General features: G+C 40.3%; 3 protein-coding genes across 4 annotated transcripts; 2 read left to right on the forward strand and 1 right to left on the reverse strand.

Moving 5' to 3' along the window:
- Positions 1 to 716: 716 nt before the first annotated feature.
- malt1 (MALT paracaspase 1) lies at positions 717 to 10,876 on the forward strand. Of its 2 annotated transcripts, XM_084359691.1 has the most exons (17): positions 717 to 1,030; positions 2,100 to 2,266; positions 2,474 to 2,595; positions 4,073 to 4,220; positions 4,423 to 4,601; positions 4,788 to 4,884; positions 4,994 to 5,041; positions 5,782 to 5,805; positions 5,902 to 5,952; positions 6,602 to 6,805; positions 6,933 to 7,110; positions 7,613 to 7,684; positions 7,772 to 7,899; positions 8,545 to 8,694; positions 9,321 to 9,478; positions 9,679 to 9,804; positions 9,930 to 10,876. In XM_084359691.1, exons 1-17 carry the CDS (start codon positions 882 to 884, stop codon positions 10,419 to 10,421), a joined length of 2,493 nt encoding a protein of 830 aa, XP_084215817.1. In that variant the 5' UTR covers positions 717 to 881; the 3' UTR covers positions 10,422 to 10,876. The 2 variants fall into 2 exon arrangements, with proteins under 2 accessions (XP_084215817.1, XP_084215818.1); XM_084359692.1 differs by lacking the exon at positions 4,994 to 5,041.
- A 2,320-nt stretch (positions 10,877 to 13,196) lies between these two features.
- Positions 13,197 to 19,485, forward strand: emb (embigin). The gene is made up of 9 exons (XM_084360593.1): positions 13,197 to 13,333; positions 15,396 to 15,473; positions 15,591 to 15,774; positions 16,125 to 16,207; positions 16,350 to 16,486; positions 17,841 to 18,002; positions 18,420 to 18,537; positions 18,630 to 18,660; positions 18,755 to 19,485. The coding sequence occupies exons 1-9, from the start codon at positions 13,255 to 13,257 to the stop codon at positions 18,813 to 18,815; spliced, it is 933 nt and encodes a 310-aa protein (XP_084216719.1). The 5' UTR covers positions 13,197 to 13,254; the 3' UTR covers positions 18,816 to 19,485.
- A 446-nt stretch (positions 19,486 to 19,931) lies between these two features.
- mrps30 (mitochondrial ribosomal protein S30) lies at positions 19,932 to 22,916 on the reverse strand (the record flags this gene model as incomplete). Its single annotated transcript, XM_084360592.1, has 5 exons — positions 19,932 to 20,496; positions 20,742 to 20,918; positions 21,336 to 21,441; positions 21,769 to 21,914; positions 22,307 to 22,916. The coding sequence occupies 5 exons, from the start codon at positions 22,914 to 22,916 to the stop codon at positions 20,237 to 20,239; spliced, it is 1,299 nt and encodes a 432-aa protein (XP_084216718.1). The 3' UTR covers positions 19,932 to 20,236.
- Positions 22,917 to 22,919: the final 3 nt, after the last annotated feature.

Below are 22,919 nucleotides of genomic sequence, written 5' to 3' on the forward strand. Positions count from 1 at the left end.
TTTTTGTAAATAAAATCTCTACAATAGTAATAATAAGAAGAAAGAAAGAAAGAAAGAAAAACAAAAACAGGGTATACAGAATAAAAATATAGCACAACAGTTATAAAGTTCCTATCTATACATGTATGTACATGAGACAAAAAATATAATTACAAAATGTAAAGACAACAAGGGTGTATTGTTGTTGTGCAAAGGCAGCAAGTGTAAAATAAAGGAAAAGGTATCAAAAGATTATTTTGTAGCTAATCTTATAGAATAAAAATATTGCATTTCTAATCAATAATGTAATCGTTGTAACAAAATATATATAAAATGATCACGTTATAACTTGAAATTTATCACTTTCATACAATAAAATTATCACGTTTGTACAATATAAATTATCAAGTGCGTACAATAAAGTTTTCATGTTATAACATGATAGTGTTTGGGGTTTTTTTTTTGGTTTTTTTCTTGTGTGGCAGCAATGTGCTTCCGTAGATATTTCAAGCTGGTATGTTTTCTACTGCTTCCTGATGCCTAATAATGGAGATGTGACGGCATTAAGTCTGTCACTGTTCTTTGTTTGTATAATAAATAAAGTAAAGCACAGTTGCACAGTTTATAACTACAAACAAAAATGTAAGGTAAATCTGAACGTTTACCTCCGGGGTCTTATCTTGACGCGTGTACAATCTTTGGCAGAGGCAGCTCGCGGCCGCGCTGCGGGGGAAAACCGGGCAGAGTGCAGTCAGAGTGCAGTCACAGCGCAGTAGGTGTGTCAGTATCACTTTCAAGTTTTCTTCCAGGAAGTGGACTTTTCTGTGTCGATGTCAAGTGTTACGCCAGCGTCTGCAGTCTGAGAGAAACGCGTCGATGGTAAACTTGTCTTGTTTGCCGCCATGTCGGAGACTTTGGAGCGGTCCACGAAGATCAACCTGATCAAGGAGCCGGTGGTGAGGAGGCTCTGCGAGGTGCTGGACAGGTCCAGCAGCAGAGGATGGCGAAAACTTGGAGACATAGTCGGCAGTGACCGACGCTTTAAAGTCAGGTAGGCTGCAGTTAAAAACCACAGGATACCGCAGTCGTATTGTTCAAACAGTCCTATTGTGTGTGTGACACAAGGCGTTAGGCTTCATGTGATGCTGCTTCAGATTAATGCTGCCCGGTAAGTACCTACAGGTGGGACATGAACACAATAGGTACAAAGGACATTATGATGATGATAAGAAGGGTACTTAATACCAGGTGTGCACAGCTACTGTATGCACAAATATGTGGTTATGTAGAGAGAAACGACTTAGTTATAGATTAGAAGTTATGAATGTGATAAATAAATGTAGTTACACTTTGAATTAGGGAAGATGTATTATCCATTAACACAAGTCAATTAGGTGGTTATTTGGACAAACTACTCACATAATAGTTGTAGAATATGATCATGTTGAATAATGTTTTAATAAGTGTCTAATAATGAGCCAATATGCTACTAATATGGGTGCTAATAATCAGCTAGTTAATTATTAATATGTGTTTTACTATAAAGGTTCACTGACAAGTGAGTTTTCACAGCCCAGATTAGTCCCTGTCCTGTCCTGACCTGAAATAACTTGCTGTGCTTCAACAGTTATTTTTTTTGACAATATGAGTAAAAGATTTATTGTCACGTAAATGACAGAAATGACAGAGAGAGATCGTTCACGTACCTACAATCTATAGACATTTTTCCTCAAACATTAGATGTAAAAACACCAGAACATATAAGTAAACTAGATTAAGACATTTTTTGGTGTTATTCCTTGTTTTTAAGATTTTAAATTAAAAAACACTGTAGTAGATTTCAGTACCTCAGATAAACAAATGTGCATGGTCTGTTTAAATACTGCGGTTTACCTTAACCAGTGTGCCGCTCCAACCCTAGATTGACAGCCCTTTTTGCTGTCCAACTCTTATCTGTATAGAATAACTATATGCTTATATTTGCATGTCTTTCGTAAAGCTGTGTGTCTCCTCTTGTAAATGTGTCCCGTCTTTATTGTGAATATACAACGTTTGCCCATAAAGATTATTCCGATGTCAAAAATATGACGTGCTGTCTGTCTCCTGCGTCGTACCTCCAGCTCCGACGACATGGACGAGTGCTCTCTGAAGGTGCTGCAGGTGGAGGGCAGCCCGAGCCGCATGCTGCTGAGGCTGATGGGAGAGCGAGGCTGCACCATGGGTCACCTGGTTGACTACCTGCAAATTCTGGGCAACTCGGAGGCCCTGCAGTGCCTGAAACCACCAGGTACAGTAAAACCACCTCAACCAGGCAGATGTTTGTTCTGCTTGTTGTATTTTTAGCTCAGGGGGATTTTGACTCACTTCATGGTGTTTGGGTAATAGTTACATTACATTGCCAGTGTTTATTCCAGAGTTGTTCCTGGGTATACAACCGATCTGAAATCAGTGTCATAAGTGTGAATTCAAAAGTTAAAGTCTCCTCAATGTACAGCCTTGCAGATCCTCATTCAGCCCCAGTCTGTAGCTCTGATATCTGGCCACAATCTGCGCCTCAGCTGCCACGCTGTGGGAAAATCTCCAGTACAGTACCAGTGGTTCAAGACCAAGGAAGAGGTGAGCTAAGACCACCTCCCCAATCCACACACACACAGACACACACTACCACTACAACTTTGTTTCTGTTGTTTTTTTTTTTTTGTAGTTCATGTGAGGTGTTTTCATGCGTCTGCTGCTTTAAATGTCTATACTTTTGTTCTTTTAAGTATTTTGCCTTTGAGCTTTGACGCTGTGCATCCCTAAAATGCATTTAAACAATTTCCCCCCGGGGATTAATAAAATATTCTGATTCTGATTCTGATTGCTAACAAAGTTCTGTTCAGGACTTGAAGGAACTTTACAGGGAAAACAGTCAGACACAAACTTCAGTGGAAATGCCAGATTAACGTGTTCAGGCTTGAAATCTTCTTCCCCAGTACTTTTCAAAACATTTTCCTGGCTCAATGCACAAAAACACTGTCAAAAGCAGTGCTTCCTCATGGCTGGTATCTGTGATACTGCAGATTTTTTAACTTTATGGTCCCATTTTGTGTTTTCCTGAATGTACAGCAAACATACGAGCCACCCTGATGGCAGATCTGCATTCCTATATTGAGAAACACGTCTTTATAATTTCTTGATTGGTCCATTTTGTTGACATACATGGCATAGTTTTGCATTGAATCATCTCGTGCAAGCAATTAATTCCCTTTCAGACATGCAGCTTGTCCACTGCGGTGTTAGAAAGCAACCTGAATGCAAGAAACCATCAGTTTAAAGTATTTTAGCTCTGCAGTTCAAAATGTTTACTATAAATGTAGATTAGTATTTGACAAAAAACATTTCTGACTCTCACACTTTCTCGCTTCCTGCATGGGCCCTGACTTTAACGAAACATTAAATAGTACTCATATTACAACATGTTGATGACCCTGTGAGACTACTCACTCTTCCCCTTTTGCACTAAAATCTGAAACCATTTTACTTTAGAGCTGAGGGGATCAGTTACATATGTAGTACTTTCTGACTTTCTCCTGAGAAATGTTTCTTAATTTTACTTTGAATTTGCATTTTGGCAACAACGCTGCAACGCTGAAACCCTGCACTGCATCTCTTGAGCTCAGTGACACACACTGGGATATATATACTTGAACAAAATGCCATTTCAGGGTTAACTACGGGTCCTTAAAATCCTTGAAAGTGTTTTAATTTAAGAACATTTTTGAAACTTGTCGAAAAAGACACAGACCATTGAAAGTGCTTACATTTACATATTTCATGCAAGAAAATAAATTAAAGTCCTTTTGATTCTCTGAGTTGTAACAGTAACTTAGGTTGATGAGTATTGGGTCCTTTCATTTGAATGTACTGGGCCTGGAAAGTCCTTAGAAAATCCTTGAATTCTGTGTTTAAGAAGGTTTGGGATCCCTTCTTTTTAAAGAGCTCGCAGAATGAGGGAAGGAGAGTGAAAATAAAGTGGGGTAAAGAGACAAGATGTCAACCTGCAGTTACACCTGCCATACTGACAGGTGTGATCACATTTTCACAACCTCAGGTGCCAAACGGCCTCTCTCCAGACCTGATGATAAGTCCAGTCCAGCTGAAGGACGCTGGCTTTTACATCTGCAGGGTCAACTGTGAAGATGCTGTTGAATTCAGCCAGTGGGCTCAGGTGGATGTCCTGAATGTCAACATGTTTTGCGGTAAGATTGTTGTTATTTTCTCTTTTCGCTTGAACACATTTTACATATATTTGAGGTGTCTGCATTAGTTGCAGGACAGGCCGTGTTTACATCTTTAGAATAAGTGACTCCTCTGGGAATTGAACCTTCAACTCAGCAGGCATCTGTTTATTGGATGTAGTAGATAATAGACTTATGATGTCTCCTCTCCTCCACCCACCAGGGCAGAGTTATCATTCCTTAGAAGGTCGGCTGAAGTTGGTGATCCAGCCGCAATCGCAGCGGCTACCTGTCGGGGAAAGCCTGCAGCTGGAGTGTGGAGCCGTGGGACGGCCGATCCCTCGATACCAGTGGCACAGAAATGGAGTCCCGATCCCCAGCGCCAATAAGAGGAAACTCATGGTGAGGAGGTTGTTGTTAGAGAGGTTTTATGATATACTGTCACAAATACCGATACCATTATATACTTAGTAGATTAAGTTAAATATGGGGTTGAAATTTGTGAATATATGTATTGCTTTGAGGTGAGACACGACGGGTGAATAAGGGTAAAACAAGGCTTAATAAAAACGTGCTTGTGTGTTTCAGATTCCTCATGTGATGCAGGATCAGCACGGCAGGTATCGCTGCGAGATCAGCAGCAGCAGCGAGCGACTGTGGACCAGTGAAGTTGACGTTGTGATCGGTATGTCACACTTCAGTGCATTTTTCGTGACGCTGTTATTACGGCCCAGTAAAACCAGCTCTCTTGTCATTACGTCTGAGTGACTATGTGCTCTGTTCTTGACTGAAAGCACCGAGGATATCTGTCCAGTTTTCAGGAGCAATGGAGTGCTCTGAAGGTAGAGTTAAGAGGACGGTGCATGGTGTACATAATAGCATTAGGGTATCGATTAGGTGCATGGAAATATTAATCATAACGATTTTTCCTGTAACTGCATGTGGGACATGATCTGTATTATCATCACATTAACAGTAAACAGCACAAAATTCAACGGGTTTGATCTCCAGGTTTCAAAAGCATTCATTTTGATTTAACTAACATCATTACTCTCAACCAATTATACTTAACAGGGTGGCTGTATTCTGTAAACAAATCCCATGAAAATACCACAACTACAATGAATTGATCATACTGAACTAATCCTGTAGTATCGTCTTTGCACCAAAGCCAGATACTGTAAGCGTATGTCACAAACTGTTGACACTATTCACTATAAAATAAACATTATCGAGCCTCCAGGAGTGACACGTTCCACTGTTACAATTGCAGCGACCCAGCGACTGTAGTTTATTTTGAATTAGTCCCAAACACTGCTATAAGTAAATGTGTTGGAGGTTGGAAAGCATCGAGGGACAGACTGACAAATTGTTGGTGTCGGTGTTTTCATGGGATTCAGTTACAATACGAAAAATAACACACATTATCATAATTTGGTTATGATTAGTTGATTCGATCGCATGAAAATCATTACTGACCTTCTCTTTGACTAATCCTTTCTTCCAGAATCAAAAGAATAGGATATTAACACTGATGTGAAATGTTCATCTTACATGAAGCATTTGTGTTTTTGTTTCCTAGATGATGTTTACGCCATCGGAGGAGGTAAGAGTAATTTATACACATCCATTCAAACACATATTGTCCTTACACTGCTCGTGCTATATGATCATTTGTTGTGTGTTTGCTGTGACATTGTAGGTTTAGGTTCCAGTGAATTTTTCCTTAACAGTATTCCAGATCAACTTTATGGTAAGTTTTAGTAAATTATTAAAATATGATGTTCTCGACTGTACATTTCTACTAACTCTAGTGATTAATATGGCTGATGCAAGACTTATACTTTATGTCGACAGTGTAAGTGATACATCTGACACTATTAGGATCTTTGTCATGAGTTCCCTTCTCACCGTGAACACCCAAAATAAAGATGTGAAGCTTGTTGTCATGTACACATGTAGACAGAATAACACTTTACAGCATAATGCTGCCCAGATACACCAAACAACATCTACAAATAGCAACGAGTATACCCAACACTTGTGTCATCAGAAAAGGAAAAGTACCCAGCTTCACAGGTTGTTTTATGTTGTGGGGCAGATGTATCACATGACATCAAACAGCTATTAATATCAAAGTGTTTTGTATTCAACACAGAAGGATCCACTTCCTTCCTGTCTACACTTTTGTCCTGCCATCACTTTTTTTTCTGATTTGTTGCACCGCTACCTGAATTACTGGTGTATCAGTCACAAAAGTTGTGCATTAATGTAAAGTTTAGTTCTCTCTTTGCAGCAACATTTGAAGTATAACATGCTGTATGTTGTATGCTTCATTGCTGCATATTATTGTGTATGAGTTTAACAGTTCGGTTTACTCCCTCTGCCGTGTCCCGTCCCAGCGACTGACAAAGTGGCCCTGCTGATCGGCAATCTGTCGTACCAGAACCACCCGCAGCTCAAAGCCCCCATGGTGGACGTGTATGAGCTCACCAACCTCCTGCGGCAGCTCAACTTCCAGGTGGTTTCGCTGCTGGACCTCACGGAGTCCGAGATGAGAAACGCTGTCGATGAGTTCCTGCTGCTGCTTCACAAGGGAGTCTACGGTGTGTTGACATTTTACAAACCTGCTGTGGATGGTTATAAATCCAGAAAAACTCACATCCCAAAGCATGACTCATATGATTTTAGGTTAGATAAAGGAACGATTTAAATACACACGTCCCTCTTCAGGTCTGCTGTACTACGCTGGTCATGGATATGAGAACTATGGCAACAGTTTCATGGTGCCGGTGGACGCACCGAATCCGTACCGCTCAGCCAACTGTTTGTGTGTGCAGAGCATCCTTAAACTGATGCAGGAGAAGGAGACGGGCCTCAATGTGTTTCTGCTGGACATGTGCAGGAAGAGGTGAGTCCTTGAGTCAGCGGGTCATTCCTTTAACTTTTAGTTATTTAACTGTGATTTAACTCATTTTCACTCTCACATAGAGCAGTTTAAAATACATGAAATCAACCATGAGTGTAACGTTCAGATCCACACTACCCCCAAAATATCACTTAATAATATAATAATATTGTATCTAAGTACATTCCTTAAGTACTGTCCAAACAAGTACTTGTACTTTAGTCTTTCTCTATGCAGGACTTATTTTTTACAGTATTTTTACAGTGTGGTATTAGTATTTTTACTCAATTAAAGCATCTAAATACCTCCTTTGACTGAAGGTCTGCAGCTGCAATCAAACCAGGGATGTTGTCGAAGCATTAGGCTACCAGTGCATCCTTTGGATCTAATTTTATATCCAGAGATTATTGTTGCGTGTAATATCACAACAGGACCTTTTCTCGACTGCACAGAGCTTTCAGGGATTCACGATTTATGATGTCTCATAGATATTTTAATTTTCCAGGAATATTCATGATGACAGCACTCCAAACATCGTCCTGAGGGTCACAGCCAACATTGTCTTTGGATATGCTACGTAAGTTTCACCATCAACTATCATCCAAAACTAAACGTATGCACTTGTGTATATATAAAGTGTTATATTCTTTGTTTGGCTGTTCAGGTGCCAAGATGCCGAGGCCTTTGAGCTGAGCTCCAGTGGCTTCACCAACGGTGTGTTTGTCAAGTTTTTGAAGAAGCGACTGCTGGACGATGAGAAGATCACCGTGGTGCTGGACAAAGTCGCAGAGGGTGAGAGAGCAGTAGAAACACAAGCTCTGTAAAATGCACTGAGATAAATAATGAAAATTATAGTCTTATATAGTCTTATTGTCTGGTAAGAGTATTGCAGTCTTCATTTCTTTTTTACATCTTACATTTTAAAACGAGTTTGTGGCTGAGAAGATTATTAGGTTACCGTGAAGAATTATGATTAAAGAATTAAAAGACCATTTTGCAGCGTTCGATTACAAAATATGATTGTCTTACAGTTGCTGTTTCCCACAGGATGTGTTTCAATGTAATTTAATAGAAAGGCAATAAAGTTAATGAACTGTAGCTTGTCTTGCATTATTAATGACAAAATTGTATCCGTCTGCTTGCAGGGTAATGAAGTTTCATTTCCAATACACTATTAATGAAGGAAGATGACTTGAGGTTGCTTTAAGATGCACATAATATTAAACAATGCTCAGGCTTTGAACAAGATACGTCTTTACATTAGATTAGGGTTGGTAAATCAGTTGTACTTGAAGGTAATTGCTCCTCACAGCGTTACAAATGCTTTTGGTCGGAGCAGCTCCTGTGATGGAGTTTTTGGATAATTTGTGAGTTGTTACAGTCAAGACTGGCTGTTGTTGAAGTGCTGCCGTGTAATTCATAATGTCTTGTGTGCAGACATGGGTCAGTTTGATGCTACGAAGGGGAAGCAGGCTCTGGAGATCCGCAGTAGTCTGTCAGAGAGGAGAGCTCTGACGGATCCTATTCTGCCCGGCGACAGCGCTGATCTCGCTCACGCTCACAGCCGCCAGTGGGCGAAGGCTCACGGTGATTTTAAAACTCTCTATGTCATTTTTAAATATTTGTTTGCACCTGTTGTAACTGCACTGGGAAGTCCCCGTTTGCCTGAATGTTGACTCACTCACATTATACACTTCAGACACATAGTGGCTTCCCAGGGCAACCACACTGTTGTTGGAGCTTGGCACCAGGTTGGAGGAGCGAAAAACACTCAGCTATCGACTCTTCCTCTATCATCAGATAATAAATATTTGCTCATGAAAAACGGAAGCAAATTACTTGTGGTAGTTTTGTTGTGACTGTTCCAACCTGGTAGACAACCAAATTAACAGAGGATTGTTCCTTGTCACAGTGGTTCACAGTGTTTTTGACTTGTGACCCCATAAATGAAATAACATCTTCTTGTGATCTTCTTATCACAGGTTACAGTGTTGACATGAGTTATTAGTACAACCAAAGTCACATTTTTTAAATTAAATTTAAATTAAATTAAACAATTTAAACAAATAAACACACACAAAGTGGATGTGTCTCATGAGTCAATCAATGAATATAAGTTAGTCTTTCAGACGTGGTAATAGAGCAATGAGCTGTTTTTTAGATACAGGAATGTATGGTTATTGTAATGTCTGTCTGTCTGTGTGTTATTGCAGAGCTTCCTGAGAGCATGTGTCTCAACTTTGACTGCGGGGCTCAGATCAAGTTGGGCTTCGCTGCAGAGTTTTCCAACGTGCTTGTCATTTACACGCACATCGTAAAGAAGCCTGAGGACATGTCCTTCTGCCAGGCTCACGTCACCGACTTCTCACAGGTCAGCACGTTGTCATGAACGCTGGTTATTAAGAAAAAGCAGAGAATTTCTCAGAACCTTGTGGAGAAAGAGGATAACTTAATCAGAATCAGAACAAAGAATTGTAATATCCACAACTATGTAACTCTTTTGACAGTGGGTGTTTGTATATGTGTTTGTGCATACTTTACACGGCCACATGTCTCGTTTCCTCACTGCAGGACCTTGATGTTGATCCTAAAGAGATGAACAGGGAGACACCAGAGGAGACGGGGATCTACTTCCTGTCCAGCAGCCTGCCGCAGCACTGTCTTTACACCAGAGTCAGCTCACTGCAGAAGCTCAGGGTAACAAACTCAACATGACTTGGGAAAGGGAAAAATGAAATGAAAAAAGTTAGGAGCAAAAAAAAAATCTTCTCTTCCCTTTGTGATTCTTAATACTGTTCCTCCTCTTACCCCACATACATCAGGAGGAGCTGGTCTTCACTGTGTGTCTTCAGGGCACCTTCAGTGCCATGGAGGACGATCCCGTCCACTGGTCCAAAAGCATCAACATTGGCAAGCCACTGATCGCCAGACTGGATCTGCACCGGGCCATGAGGCGAAACAGCTGCCTGCAGACGTGTCTGATGCCCCACAGCCCGTCCCACAGCCCCTGTCACAGCCCGGGGCCTGAACACCGCCTCCACCTCCATCACGGGCTACACCAAGCCCAGGACTACAGCCGCCTGTCGCCACAGCACCACTGTCTAGACGTGTATGAGCGTCTGCAGGGTGCAGTGGGAGGCTGTGGGGATTCCTACTACGACAACATCAGCCAGCCTCGGTATGAAGCTGCGTACGATTCAGCCGGCGGGCTTTCAAGCTCACCAGGCCGGCACAGCATCCCGATAGAGGCCACTGAGGACATCACCGAGCTACAGACTGTGTTCATCAACAGTCTGCAGCTTCAGCAGCAGTAAAACTCTGCTGGATGTCATTAATACCTCTCAGAAGAGAAGCATTCAATGTCTAATGTTGTATCTGAACTACTGCTGCTCTTTCTGCTACATGTTGTGATTTGGGGAAGAAATTTTAATCAGATCTACATTTTTTTTATGCCTAAACAATCTAAAAAAACAAACTATCCTCGTTTTCATGACTGATTAACTGAATAAACAAACTGACCTTAAAGGACAACACAATTTCATACTTTGTTTATATGTGGTGGACCCTGCCACCGGTCTAGCTTCAAACAGTTTTCTGGGGACCTTATTTTCCTCTGAGAACAATAAATATTTCTGAGTTTGTATTATTACCTCATTAATATTATAAACATTAAAATTCTGAGTTTGAATTTCTTCTCCAAAACTACATAGTGCCCCTTTAACAAGATTTTTTTAGAATATTATATTCTTCATTTAGAAAGCATTATTTGTCTCAACAAGTTGTGTACTGACTGTTTTACTTGATTTTTATAGTTTTTTAAATAAATATTTTGAAGAATGAAAAAGTGCATTTCATTAAACTGCCACGTTTGCATCATAAGGTCTAATTGCTGTAAGCATGTTTTGCAGAGGCAGAATTTTTTACGAATTCTGACTTTTGCCAAACAGAAAGCAAAGAAGCTGGACGGTTAAAAAAAAATTTTAAAAGCCATAATTGTGCTCGTTTGGCTAAATTAAAAGATATGAGCCAAATAAGGACACATTAAAGGAGGATTAAGATTTAAAAGTAGGAAGCAATCTGCACAAGAAAAGCATTGTAAACTGTTCATGTAAGTAATCTACATTTGCAAGAGCTCCCTCTGCTGTACAGTTAGAGATTTTAAAATGCAGTTAACCAGAGGAGAGAAACTCATGATTAAATACTTTGATCATAGACAATCGATCAGATTAAAAACCTCAGCTGACTGAGAAATTGTCCACAGATCTATTATCCTTCTGTCTCCTTAGGATGACAGCCTCTCTATTATGACTTCCACCAGCTCTGGACCTGCTGCCTGCAGTAACCCGTGTCATCACCGTGTCTTATATCCTTGTTTGGCAGAGGACTTTATTGGTTCATTCACTCCTCAGTGAACCGTTGAACTTTCCAAAAGACTTCCACTATGACTGTCACAGTCAGTGACGCTCCTGCTGGGGTTTAAGGCTGTGTTTGCTTTATTAACCTCCACAGGTCCATGCTGCTACTTTTGGAAGATGGTGATGAATCACAGACTCAGAAACGGCACAGTCCGCTGCACACTTGATCGATATTATTTCTGTGGTTTGAGGTCCACTGCCACTTTCATTCATTGCAGTTAGTGTAACATGAGGTTACTATAAGCAGGGTTCCCACGGGATTCCCTGTGAACTAGAGGGGAAAACATCAGGGGCTTGAACGTTTTTGAAAATGTAAATAATTAGACATGGATCATTGAATGCGCTTAAATTTCTTCTCTCTTTTTAATTGTTGTCTCTGAGCTCCTGTAAAGCCTGCTGGTTCTCATTCTAAAAATTCTGTTGTTGTAAATCGTGTCTCAAACTATGCCACGCTCTGTCCTTGAATTTGAGGAAATAGGCCTGAAAAGTCCTTGGATTTGAAACGTGTGGGAACCCTGTATAAGAAAGTTAACCGTGCTGCTCCACGTCCTACTTTCTCCTCATCTTTACATGTGACAATGTGGCACATGCAGAATTAATCTCCTTACATAAGAAACCAGGAGTCCTGTGGCAGGATGTCCCACACAGAGACAGAGACAGAGACAGAGACTGAGACAGAGACTGAGACAGAGATAGCCCACTGCAGAATACAGTATGATGAGAAAACTCTTGAGCCCTTTTTTGCTTTTACACCCTGTTATTTTTGAATCAGATCAAGATTGTATGTGAGAGAAACAACTTATTAAGAAATAATAGAGGAAAGATAAAAAGAAAATAACTTTCAAGACAATAACAAAATGTACTAATGTGGAAAGAAAGGAGAACAAATGAGGTACAGAAACATAATGAGCACTAGAAAAGAACTGATTATTTTTGATGAATTGATCCAAGGATTGTGTGAGATGTGGTGGGAACGGTGTGTGCTCGTGTGAATATCAGTGGAGCATTTTGCACCTGTTAGCCTGTACATCCATACATGAGGTTGTTTAACTCTAAATATTGTTCATGGGGGTTGTTTCCAAAGCTACCACTCAATCAAAAGGACACTTAACGGAGTTACTCAAGCAAATGTGGGATGACTTTCGCTGTAATCTGCTCACGTGAAATTTACTCTTTTAGATCGCTACCTGAAATCCACTTAAAACACAACATCTGGTTTAAGATTATGTCCAATTAGACATGACTGACTAGAAATGGACAAATATACTGAGTAAAATTTGATGTTAGTAGTTTCCACTCATGGTCATTTGCATGAGGGCAGGCAGGCCATGTGACCTTCAGCTGTCAGGTCCTCTCACATAACAGAGATAGGACACCTTGCAGAAAGCTCCACAGTAGCACCAACACAGCACTCAGGTCTGAAATAACGTCTTCTTTTTAATCAAAGGACACACACAGATCAACATTTTGCTTCAAAGCACAGGATTATTTGTTTCCTGCCAATGCAGGACGGGACACTGCAGCACAACACCTAGATATGAACCCTGTTTGGTTGAATAATGGATGGAGTCGGCCACACACAGGCTGCAGGGTGATATCATGGCTGCGTCATTTGTGCAGCTGAGGGGGGAGGAGGAGGAGGACGACGACGAGGGGGAGGAGGGCTGGTTAGACTTTGCAGCAGCAGGCAGAGAGAGGGTAGAGAACGAGTGCCTGCAGAGGGGACAGAGGGATGATAATCATGACAGCCTCCTGGAAGCAGCTCTTTTTTCAGATCCTGCTTCTCGTCTTCTGCAGACACATCAATACAAGTAAATGACCATTTGGGTTTGATTTTGACTGTGTGTGTGTGTGTATGTGTTCAAACCTTCTCTTTTTCCCACTAAATGATCTGCAACCTTGTGACGAGCAGTAGAAAAGTGTCACAGGATGTCCTCACCGTTTTAGTTAAAAAATTGCAGCTAGTCGATGTTTGTTGTCGTATTTTGTCTTCTTCTTAATCTCCCCCAAAAGCGTTCCTGTCCGGATGGAAAATCCACAGTATTTACATTATGATGGGACACTGAAACTCAGAGCAGTTAATTATTTAAGGTTTAAAAATAAAAACCCTTGTGTGAAAAAGGAAAAGAGGAAGATAAAACTGTTTTTTATATCGCTGTGATCAGGGATATCACAGGTACTTTAATGTAGACCATCTGATAGTTAGGTTTAAAGCATTATGTTTTATGGCTGTAGCCAGTTTCTTTTGATTTAATATCTCAAGAATATTTTTTGTCTTTTTATGGAGTATTAAAAAAGGACAAGCTTATTGTTCATTTCTACAGGCTTCAGAAAATGAATGATATAATAATACCACTGCAACACCACTGAAACAGAAGAAGGCCTATTTTTGGACTTACTTTATCTTTCTTCTACGTTTGATTCTGTCCCTAATTGATCCCCCATAGAAGAAATTCAATTGTTACAGCAGCACAAGGGAACAAACAGTTTGGGAACAATTACAAAAAGTACCCTCATGAGAATAAGTACTAAGAGAAAAAAAAGAAGAATAAAATAAATATATACTGAAATGAATAACATAAATAAAATAGAAATGCTTTATACAGTAGATCGAATAGTGTCGGCCAATGTTCGTGTAAATGTGCAATGTGCACACATTTCCTGAGATACACATACAGTGTATATAGTGTGTATTTACTGGAATTTTTATGTTGGTTTTAGCTTGTAAATATTTAATCTTCATCATTATGACTCAACAATGATGCTAAGCATCATCTCTTTACATGAAAGTGCTACATGAATATTATCAGTTCATATCAAGATCACCAGATTAGCATAGAAACTTCCCTGTACGCCCTAACAATCATTTAGCAATGCCCTAAGAACCACCTCACAACACTACAACCCTGATCCCTGCCAGCACTCAAGTAAACTTTTGCTTGCATGTGTTACATTTTAATCATTAAAGGAGCAATTTGTAAGATATGGCCAGAATTTCTGTTTAAAACCTTCAAAAAAAATACATTATCAAGAATCAAGAATGTTATTGAGAAGAGACAACAGTGTTGAAGTTATGTCAGGGATGTCCATATTGTATTGTGAAGATGTCTACTGAAGTTAGCATGCTAACCAGCTAACCCCAGCCCGTCCTGTCTCCTTATACCACAGCAACAGCCGACGATAGTCCAGTAGCTGTGTTAGTTTCAGCTGGGAGAGATATGCTAGCTGTTAGTGTGATAAATGAACAAAATAAACTCAGAAAATGTCAGGAAATTAAATGCTCTTGCCTCTTTTTTCCTTACCAACCGTACAGCGTATGAATTAAAGTTTCTGTCTTTTACTAAACTAAGACGAGCATATTTGCCTCGTTAACTCATCATAAAACACACTTCATTCAAACTCGATGTAAACTAAGTAATACTCACTAAAGCAGTCTTGTTCTTTCTTTCCACAATCACCTATGGGTCATCGTCCACAAAGTCATAGGCGTGGTCAGAGCTGCTGTAAATCACCTCCATACTGCAGCCCCGGTTGTCAAACTTACCTCCGTCAGTCTTGGAGACTGTGTTCAGTCCCAGTTTGGTGTCCGGCCTTGTTCACTCTTTGGCTGTCAGATTAAGCTGACTGGTCCTGGTCCAGACAAACTCTAGGGCCACTGGCTCCTTGGCTAACTGAGCTAATTAGCTAACGGGAGCTAGCTACAGCCAGAATAGCAAAAGCTAGCAAAGAGCAGTAGTTGTCGGTTACTCTGATGATATGCTGCCGTCTATGTTTTCCTAGTTACCTTTGAATTCTGGCTCTATTTTACAGATTACACCAAATTACACGTACAGGCTTGTGTGTATTAATATAATGATTTTTTTTTCTTGTCAGAGACACCTGGTCCGACACCTCCACCACTGGTTCCCTCCGGCCCCCTGCCAACATATGTCAGGAGTGTTGTTCTGAAAGGTAACTGTTTTCAAACATCAGTCAATTGGACTGTATGTCACATCAATTTGTCGGTATATCCTGCCTTCTTTAAGGCATTATGAGTGTTTAATATCCCCTCTATGACTCTGCACACAGGTGAAAGTCACACTGAAAAAGTTGAAGTGGTGAACCAAGTCAATCTGACACTGGAGTGTACCTGGGCCGGTAATCGCGACAAGCAACCAAACATAACTGGGCTCTGGAGAAAAGACGGGGATGAGATTGAGAACAGTGTCCTAACAGTGCAGCTGGAGAATGAGCAGTATAATCTCAAACGAGTGTACGTACATCATGTGTCCATTATTCCTTCATCAGCTTTAGAAAATAACAATAATTTTCAGCTTGATAGAATGGTTTGTGCAGTAGTGGAAATCCTTGAAATCCTTAGAGAAAATGTGCTGTTTTCAAGGTCTGTTACTTTAATACTCACCTTTATAATACATAACAATAAAGACTAATTAATTTACATTAAAGTAAATCAGACTCAGCTACTACACTACTATTTTTGTGAAATTGTAAAACATCTGAACACATTTTTATTGAATAATTGTCATGTTATGATGAAAGAATCACATGTTATATACCTTTTTTTAAATCAACATTCAACATTCATCTATTTTTGCTTTACAGGTTCAACATTGTGAGCGAAGAAAACCTTGGAAATTACTCATGCTTGTTTGGAAATGAAGCAAGAATAGATTTTGTTTTGGCAGGTACAGATCACATCCTTTCCAAGCTAACATTTGTACTGCTGTTCATATTAAGCATCAATATTTACACTGTGTAACTATGTTTGAATGGTACAAAATGCAGCCTTCTCTCATTATTATTCTCTTTGTCCGTGTTGTCCACCAGCTCCACATATGGGTGAGGTGCGAGACAAGCCAATAGTCGGCTATGTGGGGGACACTGCAGTGATTCTATGTAAAATGGATGAAAGCAAACTAAAACCGAGCACCTGGGACTGGTACAGGATGAATGGTACAAACAAGGTGGGTGAACTGCTCAAAGACAGAAATTGAATATAATATTAATTATTACATTTTCATTAGTTTCTAATCACCTGAAACTAAGATTTGCTGAGTGTTTGTTACCTTAGAATGAGCCTTTTATATCTAAGGAGGGAGTGGGTCCTGTATCAGCAGTGGTCAGTTGGTTGCAATCTGTAACCACACCTCTAGTTGCGATTAGATTTTACACATTGCATCTTTAATGCGTACAGTTTGATGACCCCCCCTTAATGTATAGTTCAACACCTGAGCAGAGTTGCCCAAAGATCAGCCCAAAGGTGACAATATCACTACTACAGTCCTAATCTCATCATGCTAAAAATCCTGACGTCTGTGTTGCTGTTTAAATGTAGTATATTGATTGATATTTAGATCAATATGTGAATACTTAACATTCAATTAATTTTCAAAAAGAGGGAAGTTGTTCAATGACAAGGCAAAAATAATCTGAATATTTGCAAGTGCAACACGTGCCACAAGAAAGTTGCCATTTTTAAGTTTAAAATGTAATTTTCTTTCACTGGTAAGAGAGCAAAGCATTAACCTGTTTGTTAGTCTTGAACCCCCTCACTTCCTGTGGAAAATTTGAAATCATACAGTTGACTTCTCACGTCACTGTTCTTTTTTTTTTCTTTTTTTACACCTGTCAGAGAGGAAGTGTGTTGTTTTGTTCTTCCTGGCAGCAACATAAACCTCAACTTTACCTCTGGTATTTATGGTGGTATTATGATTTGTGAGCAGTGCTTTCACTCTTGAAATGCTCTTCAGCATTCACACTGTGCTTTTAATGAAGGATGTTTGTCCTCGCAGTAACCTAAAAAAATAACAATAACAAAAATACTTTCAATTTTTTTTCTCTTTTAAAAAACCCTCACATGCTTTTTTTTTTCTTTTTTTTTTTTTTTTACTGTAAAAGACCTCAGTAAAATGATTTTCTTAAAGGTCCCATGTTGTAGTAAGTGAGATTTCCATGTCATTTTCATTAAAAAGCAGGGCTCAGGCTTGTGAAAGCTGACCAATCAGAGCAGACTGGGCTTTTAAGGGACAGGTCCCTTAAAGAGACAGGTGCTGAAATGAGGTGCTCAGACAGAGGGTGAATAGTGGTGCTGCAACAATGAACCCTATGAGAAAAATAATGTGATTTTTGAACATTAAAGCTTATTAATATTTTCTTATAGTCACCCGAAATGAAATAAGAAACATAAACCTGGCAATGAGCAAAACATGGGATCTTTAATCCTAAACCCTTGAGCAGGCAATAAAGACGGTCACAGTCTGATGAGAAATGTATTTTATTAAACACATTTCTGACATGCAGCACTGATATTTGTCCCAGGAGCAGATTCTTCCTGCTGCAGAGCCTCACCGGTATGAAATCAAAAATGAAGCGGAGAAGACCAAACTGCTGGTGCACAACCTGACAGAGGCCGACTCTGGCTTGTACTACTGCGCTGCGGTGTACCCCATCAGCACCACGATGGGCCATGTGGAGCTGAAGGTAAGTAAATACAATCAATTTGAGCAGTCTTTGTTCATGTTCATGTTCATGTATACTTCCACTCAGCACTTCGGAGGGATTCAGAAATCAATGCAGAATATTGTATTACCCCTTTTTATCTATCGAACAGCTATAATTGCGTGTTACCTTTCAAGATTTTAACTAAAGATATGCCACAAGCTTTTAAAATACAATGCACAGTGTATTGTATTTTAAGATTATCTTGTGACCCTTTGGAGGGGCCCAATACCTAGGTTGGGAACCACAAGACTAAAGTACCTGCACTGTACATAAAGTAATAAAATGCTACTTATGAAATGATGCATCAGTATTGATCTAAAGGTGTCATGATACAATGTCTAATGGTGATATGATAAGGTTTTGAATGCAGTGTGCTACTGTTACTGTTACTCGAAGGTCATCACCTTCTTCGAGCCTCTGAAGCCCTTCATAGCCATCGTGGTGGAGGTGATCGTCCTGGTTGCCGCCATTCTGCTCTACGAGAGGAGTCGGTCCAGGAAGAACTGCGCAGCAGGTAGTCAGACAGCACACGGATGCTCCTGTTCACGTCAGTGTTTGTTGCAGTTGTGTTGTCTTCTAACTTGAAATTATCTGCCTTATTCTCAGGAAATGAGACGAATGACCAAAGTAACACACTGTGAGTACTATGGGCAATGTGCTAGCTTTACTTTTTTATGTTTGATGCATGTATGTGCTGTTTTTCATGATAAATATGTTTATGTCTTCACCAGGACGCAGGCAGAAAATAATGGATCAGAGGGAGGTTCCTCAATGAGACAACGGAAAGTTTGAATACTTTCGACAGATCCCAGTTTCTTTAAAACTGTTTTGGTTATTTTCAAATGACAGAGCTTCAAAGCAATATCTCATCGACTATTTTTGTGAATATGAAATCAAAATACAATCAAAATATTTTCAAGTGCAATAACCAACACTTAATAATCATTTCACATGCAGCTTCTAACACACAATGTGACAGTGTTGTCATGATCCCCAGCCTTTTTTAAGTCTTGAACCCCCTCACTTCCTGTGGCAAAACCGTTTAAGGCATACATCCGTATGCCTTAAACGGAAGTGCATTTTCTTCTTTTTGGCAACACCTTCAACCTCAACTCCTCCTCTACTTCTGGTTTTTATGCATTATGGTTTGTTAGCAGTGCCTTACACTCTTACACTGTGCTTACGACAACTTTTTATCACATTTTAGAGTTTGTTCTTGCAGCAGTATGTGCTGAAACATGCTGTATATTACCTTAATAGCATGTAATATCAAGATATATCATCATAAATGCAAATGCTTAAGTGTCTTTTTCATGTTAATGTAACAGGAGATGGTCACAAGGCTCATATTGTCTACTAATCATGACTTCAACTGTGTCTTTAGTTGTCAACCTGAATTTAATATATAAGGTGTTACTGTATATGTGAACAGGCAAAATTAAAACCACACAGGTCACTGTTACTGTGTTTGTGTCAGTTACATCCAACTTGCATAGTACACTTCATCTTAGCAGGTATGGACATATGAAAACAGATGTATGTCACTTGAGTCAGCATTGGTTGGACTGAAGTTTGAAAGTTTTCAAAAATCTGGAGGTTTGGACTTTGAAGACCTCTGTCCCACTGTGTTAATCTCTGCTCGAGGCTATATTTGCTACTACTAGCATAATGCACCAGAACTGCATTATGGGTAATGTAGTTTTGACAAGTCAAAATATGTGACAATTGGGTCCTATTTTTATGTACTCCATCACGTGTCCATGTTACTTGTTAACAAACGTTACAAGGATGTAACGCTAGATCTGTGAGCCACACTGTGAAAAAGTGGCAACATGAGTAAAAAGATGTCTTACGTTATTGTAAAAACGTTACATTTTTAGAAGAAAGCCCTGACAAACACACTGATCATCAATTTGAAAAGTATGGTTTTATTTTTGCATAACTACAGTCTGCACAGTAATAATAATAATGAGAGATGTGCATACAGTATTTTTCCAGGACTTTGTCACACAGCTAAACACAAATGTTTCTTCTTTTTTACACATTACGTTTTATACAATCTGGCAAAGCTTCCTCATTTCTGCCATGTTAGGCTCTTTAAAAGCTCTTTCTCTTGATTTCTTGCATCGTTCAATGCCTTGAAGAACATAAACTCAAGGACTTATTTCCTCAACACATTTCTTCAAAGAGGCAAATACTGATTCCTAAGAACTCTAAGGCTGGTTCATGAGGAACTGAACCAGGAGCTTGACGACGCCGTCGTTCAGACCCACCACCTCTCCGTCCTGCACACTCTCGTACAGTCGCAGGCTTTCAGTGCCCCACATGAGGTTCTTTCTGGGGTTGTTGGCATCTGTCTCCACAGAGAGGGCCACTGTGTTGAGCTGGTAGCAGAAGAAGGAGAAAAACTGGCCGTCTGTGATCACAGCCTGGGACACGAAAGGCCTGGTGACGTCCTCGTGGTTCCAGAAACCTGCAAGAAGCGAGAAGGAGGGTCCACTTTAACATTGTTAAAATATAAACATTTATTTGGTCACATGTGGAGAGTGAGATATCAGGATATGTTGAACACTGCACTGCTGAAATACAGTTTGATAACAGTTTTTTTTAACAAATATTTACAAACCAGGATATCAACTCATATTTTAAACATATAACACAAAAAAGGACAAAAAAGCTGTAGAAGAGATGCATCTTGTTTCTGTTTTGATGACTCACCTTGGTACATGGCCTGGGCTCCTGTCCAGGCAAAGAGGCTGGCGAGTCCGTTGGCTCTGAGAAAGACCTCCACCTGATCTGACTGCTGCTTGCGTGCCATCCGGTCTCTGTGGTATCGGTCCGGCACCAGGTGGAACTGGGTGTGACCGTAGCGCGCTGGGTCTGGTAGCTTAGCACCTGACAACCAGACCAAGAGGATGGAGTTAATTTACACATTTTTTTTTGCAGCGGCTGCATATTAAGGGACGTGTTACTAATCTAAGCAGGACATCACTTAACCTTGAACATACAATATACAAGGACACAAAAACACGTGTTAGCCGAGTGGGAATGTTCTCGGAGGAAACAACCATCTCAACAAGTACAAGTACATTACGTCAAGTAAAGAGTTTTTCTTTCATATGAATGAACAATCAACATCTGCATGATGGCGTCCCCTAGTGACACCAAGTGGTAACTGAACAATGAGAATTCAACTCATAACATGTGGCCATAACACAACACACTAAATTTACAGATTGTTTTGGCTTCTCCAAAAGCACTTTGTCAGGATGAAGTCAGTGGATGAGACTGATCTCTTGTAGCTTATATTACCTGTAAAGATATGGTTGTCATACTGTCTTCTGAACATAGGCATCACGTTCGGAGATAAAGTGATCTCTGGAACTTCAGCATCATAGCAGGCCTCCAGCGGGGCAAACTACAAGAAAGACAAAAAGTGATTAGAACAAAACTGACATGAATGACAATAAACAGAAACAGTTATAAATACTGTCTTTCTCTTCTGTGAGATACATCACAGAAGTGTGTCATGATCAAGTGCTGGAACAATTCATAACATTTCTAAGTGTTTTTGCTTAAATTATTTGTGTCCTTAAATAATGTGCTATGATTTTGCTCGAAAACCAAACCAAGGAATGAAATATATCGATCACTTGGCGCAACCCGTAATCATGAGGATTTTAAGGCTGAAAATACCATGAGATTTTTTTCTACATTTACTCCATGGTCTGAAAATGAGTTCTACCTGTGGCAGCTGTTGAGTTATCCTGATCTGACTGTGCGGGCGGTCATCGATCTGGAACCTGGTTGGCTCTTGATGGCGTCTTCGGTGCCCCTTTGGGATGATTCGCTGTCCTCTCCTCCAGTAGAAGTTAACCTGGGGATTAAAATCTGACAGAGAAACACAAACAATGTGACTTGCAGAGATGAAACAGTCATGTCTGTGAAACATTTTGCTGAGCCCAATACCAATGCACAGTAATACAGATTCAATTTAAGCATTATTAACACATAGAAAAGAAGCAAATCGATTAGCAAGTTGTTGCCATGTTATTTTTTGTTGATACACTACACGATTAACATGACTTATCACTTCAGCAAACTCAGTGAGTGAGTTAATTAAAAATATGTTTAATGGTCATAGCTAACTAACCAGCCACCTGCACAATATTACTTAAAATGCAGTTTTCAAGAAGCAAAAGGTCTTGAAATTATGGCTTTAAAGAGAGTGGATGACAAGGCAGCTAAATACACCACTGATGTCCATGGACGAGTGACCATACCTAGACTGGAGAGGGGGAGCAGTGGGTTGTATTTGGCCAGGCTGTAGGTGAGACCAGACACCAGGTTTCTCAGTAAAGGTCCGACCATGTGCTCCTGCTCTCTGTACAGGAAAGGTCTGCGTTTCTTTAGGTGCCAGTGCTCCTGTAAAATCACACGACTGACCATAGAGCGGATGTCCTCGAACGCATCATTTTCTATCCCGGGTACTGTGGTTTGAGCTGCGGCTGGCGGCGAGCCCTCCTCCTCCCCCCCGGTGTGCTCCTGGCCCAGGGTGAATTTTTCAGGCAGGCCCGGGATATATGCGGTCTTGGTAAAGTGCTGGTACCATCTGTCTGCGTTCCGTGCGAAAGTCTGAGGGTAAACCACATATTTCTCCCGCTGGATACGAGTGATGAGGGCGAGCTTCTCCTCCACTGGCGATGCGCATACCTTTTGCACATGTTCCTCCACCTGTCGCTTCAGGGCAGATTTGCTTTTAGCCGTGAGAGAGGGGACGATGGGGGGATACGCGGGCGCCTTGGCCGCAGCCTCGGTGTTGACAAGCCTCTGGTTTCTAAAAGGAGGCAGGTTTTTGGGGAACAGCAAGGGCAGCCGAGTGCGGGCCGCCATGTT

This window comes from Pagrus pagrus (genome assembly GCF_965226575.1).
Source record: "Pagrus pagrus genome assembly, chromosome: 8".
In the NCBI taxonomy this organism is placed as follows: Eukaryota; Metazoa; Chordata; class Actinopteri; order Spariformes; family Sparidae; genus Pagrus; species Pagrus pagrus.